Source organism: Diadema antillarum, unplaced genomic scaffold, assembly GCF_040938485.1.
Source record: "Diadema antillarum isolate AM-2024a unplaced genomic scaffold, OU_Dant_1.0 seq00000648_RagTag, whole genome shotgun sequence".
NCBI classification, from domain to species: Eukaryota; Metazoa; Echinodermata; class Echinoidea; order Diadematoida; family Diadematidae; genus Diadema; species Diadema antillarum.
This window is the reverse complement of record NW_027271562.1, coordinates 406,085-417,462: the sequence shown is the minus strand read 5'-3', so window position 1 is coordinate 417,462 and position 11,378 is coordinate 406,085. Positions and strand designations below refer to the sequence as shown.

Below are 11,378 nucleotides of genomic sequence, written 5' to 3'. Positions count from 1 at the left end.
CTATAAAATCAAGGCCCCCGTTGAGATTAAAAATATCGCCTTTTCACCTTCTGGTCCGAGACTAGACATGGGTAGGCGAATTTCTCCAATGGCCTCTTTGATATTACGCCCACACGAATGTCAACAATTCGCTCTCTTCTCGCTCGATGTAAAAAAAGTCCGCATTTCTTTTCATACTGCATGATACAATATGTATACATGTACTTCCAAATATGCAACCCATTCAGCCCAATGTCGGCCCGTGCACACTGGGGAGGGTCCGAACTGGGTCAGTGATGAATAGTAGTTTTCGGGTAGTAATTATTTTCCAAAACTGTCATGTGAATGGTCTATACCGCAAGAAATTTCGTGAAACATTGTTGCCTCATTCAGACTTCATTCTTTTTCTTTTCTTTTTTTTTGTGTGGTCATAATGAGCCAGTAAAACATTCGCTTTTTGATGCACTGTACCGATGTGTGTTGGTGCGTTTTTGTTGAACATAAACGTGGGAGGAGGAATTCGACCGTGAATTTCAACGCTTATAGCTGCAGGCCTCCGCTGTATAGTATGCCGAAGATGGTGCTGAAATGGCCATGACGAGTCAAAGCTCCCCTCCAAGAAATCTCGAGGAAGAAAATGGTGGTAAGTCGAGCATTACGGGAGAGCGACGACGAACTCGAGATGGCGGATGGGCTTGGGTCGTCGTCCTGGGATCCATGCTGGTCTTCGTACTTCGGCAAGGAGTGTCGAAATGCCCGGGCGTCTTCTTGCCCATACTCTGCGCGGAGTTCGGGACCGGGGAGGCCGAGGTGGGAGCGGTGAGCTCGCTATTCACGACAGCTGGAGATTTCACAGGTAACATTCAATCGATGACGGAGAAGTATGATACTAATGGACAATGATGATTGTTCAACATTATAGGTGCAATTCACCGTTACCACTTTCGTTTTGATAATCGTCATAATCATTCTTTCTTGAATCACATTTAAAAGGATGATTTATACTAGTAGTTTTGGTTGATATGGAGCTTCAGGTTTCCAACTTTTTTGAGAGATAATGAGAAACCTCTCACGAAATATAAAAGAGCACACAATTTTAAGAGGAATTCAAATATCATTCGATAAAAATTGGTTTTGAGATGACTGAGATATCCAAAAATAAAGCGGTACCACTAAAAGGTGGTGCCCACCTGTTATTAGGACTCCTATGTTTTACTTTGTTTTTGGATTTCTCAGTCATTTCAAACCGATTTTCATTAAATAAACTTTAAATTCCTCTTAGGTATCGTGTGCTCTTTAACATTAAAATAAGTGATTTCTCGTTATCCTGTGATGCAAAAGTAAAAATCTGAATCCTCTATCTCAACGAAAACTATACCATCCCTTCAAGCTAATCCTTTGAAGACCGAGTTATGAAGAATATGTTTTTAACTGCCTCTGTAAGCTGAACAATGATTTTCAGAGTCCGGAAATGCTGATGACATTCTGATGATTTTAGGCTTACAAGTATATATTTTACGAATGCTAGACTTTGAATTTGATTGATAAAGACAATTCCAAATGTAACGTAACCGGTTATGTCATGTGTTTTATCACCGTCATGTTTTCATGGAAACCATCATTCCTCATAAAGTCTGCTCGAAGAAGCTAAAATTTTCGGCCTCATGTTCCAGAAGGCATATCAAAACCATGCATCTCATCACGTGTGCCACTTGAGTGAGGTGCTGAAAACAAAAACAAAACGTTTTTTTTTTTTTTTAAAGTAAGATTCACATGCACTTTAAAGTTGACTTGAATGAAGAGAGTAAAAGGAAATAAACAAATTAAAATACTTTACATGAAATATGTGCCCATAAAAGTTACAGAATATTAAAGTTTTCAATGATTTCAGTGGTATACTAGTGTTTATAATCGTAACTCCATGCAGTATGAAAATTAACTGAGGTTACGGTGTGATCAACTCACGTCATCAAACTGACAACTCCATGACAAGTTATGGCAACCATTGTGAAGGGAAAACGGGATTTAACTATAAGTTTAGGCACACCCATTAAGAACATTTTATCCATGAATATGTCAAAGTATGTTCTGAAGCAACAGCGACTGATATTGGACATTAACTGTGCGCCTTTTTACATATACCTCATAGGAGAAAAATAGAAAAATCAATCTTACAACGTGAAGAAACGGGCCTTCAAAAGTAATAACTAACTAAAGTTATTTCAAAAACTTTGTATTTTAGATTAAAAGGAGTTATTCTGTCAAAAACGCGAGAAACCCTAAAGTCAGCAAAGTAAACCGGGTTTTTTTTTTTTGGTATTGTTTTTGTTTTGTTTTGTTTTGTTGTTGTTGTTTTTTGTTTGTTTATTTGTTTGTTTGTTTGTGTCTTTTTTTAGACACTTACTGGAAATTTTGCCCCGGCGATTTCTTCTTTGCTTTTTTTTTTTTCATGTGGATTTTACGATGCAGGAAATAAAAATAACTAGATTGAATTGAGTCGGAGTGCACGTATACGATGCACAGCGGAAACAGCCTTTTGTAAAACTGAAGTGACATAAGCCAGCTTTTATAATCGAGCCTACTTCCCAACCGCCCACAGACAAATGAGAACTGGAACTATAACATTTAGTCTGAAAATTTTTGCACCGTCAAATACATTAACCGTATTTTCGGTTGTCTTGCCTTAGTTGCAAATATAAGTTGGTTGAAATAAAGTCTTTCTGACTTGCGCGTTGTCGCGAATTTATGTATTTGGATATGCATCGTTTGATTATTCAATTATTTTATTCAAAGCGTTTTCTATATAAACATCTATCTTTAAATTCAGATAGATGTCAACTATTTTAATCATTAGTACTCTTGCTACTCTGTTCTGAACGTGTTGTCGTTCTGGGATTGATATGTATACAAGACCAAATTTATGAACAGTAGTCCAACTGGGGTAATATAGAACTTCATGTATGTTGTAGAACCATCAAGGTATAAACGGCAGCTCTGATTGCTTTCTTTAAACATCTATATTTCTTTGTGTTATGCTAGTTACTTCGTAGCAACTTCAGTCGATTCCAAGTCTATCACAATACCACGGCATTTCCTTGAATAAGATCTTTTCAGGAAAGTTATGAATAGTTCGAAAATAAACTACTGTATAAGTCTGATTTTAGCACGAATAGTTACAAACGCGGTACTTGATTTTTCTCCGCTGAATGGCATGATGATTTCTTTTCGACCAAGTCAAAACACTTTGAAGAAGGATATTCAGTTTTTGTTCATTGCTTTTTTTTTCAGGTAAAGGTCATGTCATCGACCTTCATGTCAATTAATGAATTCCCTCACTAGTACAATCATGTATGCCTAAATTATTGACATAAATTGATTACAATATAAGGCCTATGGTCCCATAGGTACACACATTTTTTATTATTGAAGACTGTGATTTACTGTCGGCAAAGTTAATTTACTATTTCCTATATCAACATGGTCAAGATGATAAATATCATCTGATATTATCGCAAGCGATATTTCTTAACTAGGATGAGAGTACACTGCTATTCATTCGACATGCTGTATTAAATGATTTACCCATAAACGCAACCCTGAAAGTGCTTAGCAAACTTTGCAGACCACTGATACAATAACTTCATTAATAAGATCTTGTCGCCATTGAATGGTTTAATCTGAAACCAGAATGATCACAATCTTATACGTCTTTTTCTTTTCCTTTCAAAGACGCTAAAAAAATGTTATGAGATAAACATGTAATCTTAATGCTCATGGGTAGAAGTGAAATCAAACTTGCAACGTGAAATTTTTAGTGTTCTAATAAGTTATCAATCTCTAAAAATAACACAGGTCGCTAGTTTCAATAAAAATCTGGGGTGATTTTTATGTGTGTGCATGTGTATGCGTGTCATCGACCACATAGCTCGGTATAGGTCCCGTTGATATGCTCTATTACATTAAAAATATTGTTTACCATTGGGAGCAGTGATTTACAAAATATTCGAGTTATCACATTTGATGTACATTATGACAGTGTAGGTCAATATTGTATCATAAAACATCATACCATAGAAAAATTACGCATTAAAACCTGAAATGCAAGGAGATATCACTATTTTCTTCAATAAACCAAAGCTGCAGACTGTTTATTATTACCTGAATTACCTGAATTACCTAATTATTACCTAATAATTATAAAAACAATCTTATTGTAACTATTGTTTAAATTTTGTATACTATACTTAACATTGATTACTGATTAACTTGATTGTAACCTGATTGTTTCATCTGCAAATGATAGATAATGTCTTTAATTGAATTGAATTACTGAAACTGCACCGGTCTTACACTCGAGACACAGTGAACAGTTCCAGCACGTTTATATTCATATTTCACTTGACATCTATACGAAACAAAAAATAGATACAGACAAGCCAGATAAAAGATATGATATAAAGTGTATCATGGCTAAAAAGTGTGTCAGCATATACCTTAAAAGACAATTCTCAGTAACGTACTGTCAAATATGAAGGAACCGCAAAAGCAAAGCTTGTAACCGCGGGTTTCATGAAAAAATTCCAATGTGAATTCGTTTTGCAGTGGAGATAAGACACCAAGTATATTTATTACAAAACTAAATGGCATATGAAAGCTAAAATAACAAGGTAAAAAGGGCAAAAGAAGTAAAAGAAAATAGAAAGAAAAAGGGGAAAAAACAAAGGAAGGAGAATTGGAACTGAGTGAAAACTAGCATATACTGTAAAGACACAAGATATAAGAGCATTTCTTATTATCTACAATCAAGTTCATAACGAATTCAAAGTATGAGTACTATAGTGTAATAACAATATTGTACGCAAGCATGAACGCTGAAACCTGAGGAAAAGCAAATATTAACATAGGGTAAGACATAACATACAAGAGCCACGCGTTTGCTGAAGATACTTGCTAGGAGCAGACACAACATGATTCTTGTAATTTCTCGAGCATTACAATTCTGACGCAAATTGCATAATCCATGAAATGCAACGACCCTACAAACTATACAAAAGCAAATTGCATTCTCTCAGAATATGATGACTGTTATGGTAGAAGTCGGTAGTGAAGCACAGATGCGTGCTCAGCACCTTTGGTGTTTCAGTTGGACTTTAGCCCTACAGAAGAAGTAGACTGAGATTATCTTTTGATTCATTCCAAGTCCGACCCCACGCACCAACAATGAATACAAACTATATACGGCCAGCCAACAAAGCATAATGGAAAAAAAGGAGAAAAGAAAGAGATCTTTGGTTTCAGAATGATAATAATGCATCAGGAAACCCACCCATTTTAGGGGCTTTTCTCTTTCAGTCGGTTCACCAGCAATCATACTTTTATGCGGGAATATCCGCATAATTATTGTTACTCCTATGAATTCAAGGTCTTGCTATATAGTGATGGCGCTGTAGTACGACAATATACAGGGGCGGATCCAGAATTCCGTAAAGGGGGAGGGGGGAGTGCGCCTTTACAAAATTGAAGGGGGGGGGGGTGCACGCATCCCCTCCATTCTTTCTTTAAATGGGGTGCGCCCGGTGCGCTACCCCTCCCCCCCCCCCGATCCGCCATTGATATAATAATAGTCTATTGATAATAATAATAATAATAATAATAATAATAATAATAATAATAACAATAACAATAATGTGTGTGTGTGTGTGTGTGTGTGTGTGCGCGTGCGAGAGTGGCGTTCGTATACTTTGCCTGTTTAGCCGTCGGCTGATTCAACTTTTCGTATATTGAATTCCATAATAATGTGTATGGCTCGCAGAGAAGTCTGAAGATTGAGGAGATTGACATGACGATGATGATGATAATGCCAAGAGCTAAGTTATACAGAGCCAGACCAACAAGTTAAAGGGACATCACTTTTATATTTCTTGGATCTCTGACTCTAGACAAAACACCGCAGATAATATGAGAAGAAAGTAATATGAAAGATCTATATCCATCTTTTTTTTTTTCAACCATCGTCCTATATAAAATATATTCAGCTTCTTCAGTGGTTCAGCTTCCGGGAGACGTGTACATCTCTCCTGTCCTACACACACATTCATTTTGTATAATTATTATAATTTTTTTAAAGCATACAACTAAGTGTGTTCGTTCATCAATTCAATTCAAACTTTTACGAAGGTGAATGCAGACTATTCATGGTTAAGAGACACATTCAAAATATCTCACTATTCATTCTTTAATCAGATATCAATCAGATTTATACAGAATATTTGCATTCTTCAATTTCATGCAAACTTTTACAGAACGTTTTATAGCATAGAGATAAATACAAGGTTCGAGACACTGTAAGATGTCTATATATATTATGTTCATTCTTTGATTAGACACAAACAAAATATCTTCATTTTCTAATTAGATACACACTGTTTCAAAGCTTTCGAAACCATACTACATGCAACGTATCTATATGGTTACATATTCATTTAGAATATTGTGTTCATTCTTCAAATAGTTTCTAATTTTTCAAAACATTTTCAAATTGTACAGAGCAAAAACATTTAAATGAATCAGATAATAATCAAAGAGGCACTGTAGGCAAACACACACACACACACACACACACACACACACAACATAATCCAATAATTTAACCAAAGATTGACAAAGATGAGTTTCAAACTAGCCTTGAATAGTCAAAATAGAATAAGTTGTAGTTGTTCATTTTCCATCTGTGAAGATGGCTGGATAGCCCATATTCAGCTACACTAAGCTGGTCTTCCATGGGGTCCAGTTGGATGTGGGGTGGGACCACTTCACCGGGTTAGACACCCTGCTCTTTGCGATGAATGAATGAAGCGGGATCTTTTACGTGCATGAGCTGTGACTCTCTCATACACTGGTTCTCCATTTTATGTCCTATCCGAGGGACAGAGTGTTTTGCCTTTTGCTAGAGGGGACGGTATGTTAACACACAACATTGCTCAGTCCAGACTCGGGTTCGAACCCGGGCCGCGTGATCGTGAGGCAGACGCGCTACCGACTGAGCCAACTCACCGTAAATAAGTGCAAAGTGGACAAAAACGTTTGGAAAAAATGATCAGCGTATAGTTTATTGTTTTATGCAAATGTCTTGTATATAATTATGAATAGATATCCAGAATTTTTTTCTCAAAATAGTAGAGAGCATTAGAGCATGAAGATGACTGATTTGGAAAACTGCAAATGCCAGGAAAACGACTGTTTCAGACCATAACCTGTTGATGTTTCAATTAAACTTCAATCGAATTACACATGGGGATATATACTAACGGATTGAGGGACTATATCAAAACGTCTAATGCCTCCGGTACCCTTCGGAGTACATAAAAAAGTAAAGACAGAAATATATTCCAACTATACGGAATACTTTAAACGAGCTAAGATAAATACAATATTTACGTATGTATATATGCGTATATGATATTATATATATATATATATATATATATATATATATATATACACACACACACACACATTTGATTTGATTTGATTTGATTTATTGGTTTCTGTATCATCATTGTACATGCACATTCATGTACAAACATAAATATAAGTTGTTCACAGAATATTTTTTTCTTCATTGCCTTCGCACAATGTACAGCAAAACGTACAACAAACATACAACAATGAATAATACAATAATTCCGTGAGTTTTCATATTACAACTACTGTTGTTAATCTATACTTTCTTGGACTCCGAGCAGAAACCAATTGCTGTTATATATATATATATATATATATATATATATATAAACAAAGAGAGGGAAAACCGACCAGAAAGACATGATAAATAGTGAAAACTTTGAGCAAAGAAAATGGGTTTTCATCGGGATTCGAACCCGAAACCTCCGGATTACCAGACCGGTGCTCTACCGACTGAACTATTGAAAGCCCTAGTTCGGTGTTCGTCCCAAACCCTTAATTCTCTTTGCTCGTGTGGTCAGAAGCTATAGTATGTGTATGTGTGCCACACACACACACATTAACCTGACATAAACCCAAAAGGAGGTAAATCAACTTTGGAATAAATGCGAGGGATCACCGAAGCGATGCAGCTTTTTATTTTTTGTAATGTATATTGAAACAAAGAGAGGGAAAACTGACCAGAAACAAACAATAAATAGTGAAAACTTTGAGCAAAGAAAATGGGTTTAATATAATATGGAATGGTTGCTCTGTCTTTCCAGGCCTGGTAACGGGAGGACTCTGTCGCCTGATTGGCTATCGGACCGTAGCCGTAATCGGAGGGATAATGGGAGCTAGCGGGATCATAGCTTTATTCGGAGTGTCTACCCTGGCCGAAACGGGAATTTGCCTCGTCGTATCCGGTAAACCTTTCTTTGCGACTTTTCGCAAATTAGCTGCCACGCAGAAATACGCAGGAACATTACGTAACATCATCAAAATAATATGATGATCGATATGATGGTTGCATTTGCCTTTTGATAGTTATCTACATTATACACAAACGCAGATATGCTATGCTGTTTATTTCCTATAATTGATTGATTTGATTTGATTTGATTTTTGAATTTCCTTTTCTTTGAAAGACAAAGTCAATTGAACGAACTAATTGAGCACAGCATAATTTGAATCTGACAGTTAAAACAAATAAATGATTAATTCAAATATCCAACATTTTTTTTCTAACACAATGCAAAATGAAAACAAACAGGCATTATTCTATGCATGATATTTATGCAAATATATATATTAGATCCCGTGTATCTGTCGTTCAAAGACAAATTAAGCAACTCTTGATGTAACAGATATACAGGAGACCATCAACATAAGCAAACGCTGACGAGGACAATGGTTTCAGAAATGGAAATGAAAGGAGTACCGTCTGCAGTATACAATATATGATCTCTATTTTGTCACTTACGCAGTCTAATGATTCAGATTACGTGATGAATTACATGCAATGCCAGATGAAATATTTCAATAATTAAAACAGAGTCCAGATATCATGGCAACCCAATAAATATTAGTTAGTGGCTAAAACTAAGTTCTTTGAACTTTATTTCTGGTTCTTTTTTCAGAAACAACTCATCCCTTCAGATTTACATCAGCTTACAAAGCAGTGGCAAAGTGCAACAGACAGCGTTGATAATAATAATAATAATAATGATAATAATAATAATAATGATAATAACAATAATAATCATAATAATGGAGTCTTTTAATGTGTGTCTGATTGTCAGACAGTGACACTCGTGGCGCAGAAAGGTAAGACCTTCTTTAATATTGCTTCATTTTGAAAGAGTCACGATTGAAAGAAAGCATATTATAGTTACTTGAACAAAAAGGTTTTGAGTTCTTTTTATAATAATTATGCACCCGATTGACTCTCTCCTGTATGTGATGAATCAAATGAAGGACCAAAAACATTTCTGAATTCATTTCAAACTGTATCTTCCTTGACAACACAGGTGTAGGCTTCGGAATGACCTACGTGTCTTCGTTGGTCATCATTCCCCAGTATTTCGATAAGTACTACGGCATCGCCAACGGTATCACATACAGCGGATCGGGTTTAGGCATAGTGATAATCCCGCCGCTCTATCAGATTTTCGTCGATATCTACGGCTGGCGGGGAGCTTTCCTGCTACTTGGAAGTCTTTGCCTACATTCGATCGTCTGCGCCATGCTCTTTAAGCCTGTCAAGAAAGAGAGCGAGGAAAACGAGGAGAAAAACCCGAGAACATGGAGGAGGCGGAGAAACGGAAAAAACGGGCCAGCGGCAAGTTCAAGTGAAGGAGAATATCTCCTTCAAGAGGACGACCAAGGAAGTGCTACTACGCCTGGTTCTAGTGGAAGAATTTCAAGCATGATGACAACAATTTTCTCCTTCTTGGGACTATCCATTTTCTTGGATCTGTCTACAGTTCTCATCCTACTGGCTCAGTTCGCCGGACGGTTCGTATTTATTGGCTGGCTCATCTTCTTAATCCCACACGTGATTGAGAAAGGTTTCGAACCCCTCGATGCCACTTTTGTTGCTTCGGCAGGTGGCATATCCCTTGTGGTCTTTCAGCTCGCTCATGGACTTTTCATCGACAAGAAATGGTTGACGGCTAACCAAGTATTACTGATAATGTCGACAATAATGGCCACTGCGCTCCTTCTGGATCCGGTATGCACCACGTACGGAACGCTCATGGCTGGCTCAGTTATGGTAGGTGCCGGGGCCGGTGCCTTCTTTCCAGCGAGTGTGACCACTCTACACAGCACTGTTGGACCCGAGAGATTCCCCAACGCAGTGGGCTGGGGCTACGTGTTTAATGGTCTCGGCAGAACGGTATCGGCCTATGCAACAGGTAAAATACATGTAGATAATTTTTATTAAAGGGAAATATCATCTGAATTATTAGAATCACTCTGAAGGCCATTAAAGTTCAGCTTAGCTCCATGAAATAATTGATGTGCTAAGTAATGTTGTAACATCTAAAAGACTTTTTTTTCTCATTCGAGGGTGATTGTCAAAAAAACAAACAAACAAACCCAGAGTCACAAATCAAAGGGGGATTAACCTAAAATATACTAGTACATGTAGATTCAATGAATAGAGAAATAATAGTGGAGCACTGGTGAAGTCAGAAAAAAAAAATCGGAGAGTCCTTTCAAAGTTATGAATGTTAAAGTTTTGGTTAATTTGATATTAACTGGATCACTGGAAAAGAAAACTACAACAAATCTTTATTATAGCATTTTCTAACTCGCAATCTAACAAAAGGTTATGTAAACACAGATATGTTTTGTCAACTATTTTCTATATTTTTCTCATTTTAGGACGCCTTTTCGAGGTAAATGGAAACTACAACTCCTCGTTTCTAATGCTTGGGGGCGTACAGCTTCTTGTGGTATTGTTGATGACATCCAATCTTTTGTACATCAGCTGTCGAAGCCGTAGAGGGCAGCAGGAACGCTCGTAAACAGACTCCTTCATGGAAACTATAACATCCCGTGGGTCGGGTTGATATTTCTCGTCCAGAGCGAATGTGCATTGTCCACTTCCAAGTTTGATGTGACATGCACCGCTGTTCTGAGTAACCTAATGAGACCGTAATAATTTGAGTGTAAGGAATAGTTGGTACTGGACTTAGGTGGTCTTTCAATCTTACACATGCATACACAGCTGCCACGATTTGTATTGGTAAAAGTGCTTGCTGCGAATTTGGCTGTAAGTACCGTAAAAAAAGAGAGCATTTACCACAGACTATAGCGGTATGGTGACAGAGAGAAGTTACAAAACTACAGTTATTTGTCAATTTAACAAAATAAAAAAGTGAATGCTTAATCGACTTGCTTGATTGCGCGGCATAAACCTGAAGTTTGACAGATTTGTCGATTTGCTT

General features: G+C 36.9%; 1 protein-coding gene and 1 non-coding gene across 2 annotated transcripts; one reads left to right on the top strand and one right to left on the bottom strand.

Moving 5' to 3' along the window:
* The first annotated feature begins 567 nt into the window (after window positions 1-567).
* Window positions 568-10,955, top strand: LOC139736451 (monocarboxylate transporter 13-like). The gene is made up of 4 exons (XM_071647201.1): window positions 568-835; window positions 8,208-8,348; window positions 9,453-10,340; window positions 10,813-10,955. Exons 1-4 carry the CDS (start codon window positions 568-570, stop codon window positions 10,953-10,955), a joined length of 1,440 nt encoding a protein of 479 aa, XP_071503302.1.
* Window positions 7,839-7,912, bottom strand: Trnat-ggu (transfer RNA threonine (anticodon GGU)). Its single transcript has one exon. It is a non-coding gene; the product is annotated as a tRNA-Thr (tRNA).
* Window positions 10,956-11,378: the final 423 nt, after the last annotated feature.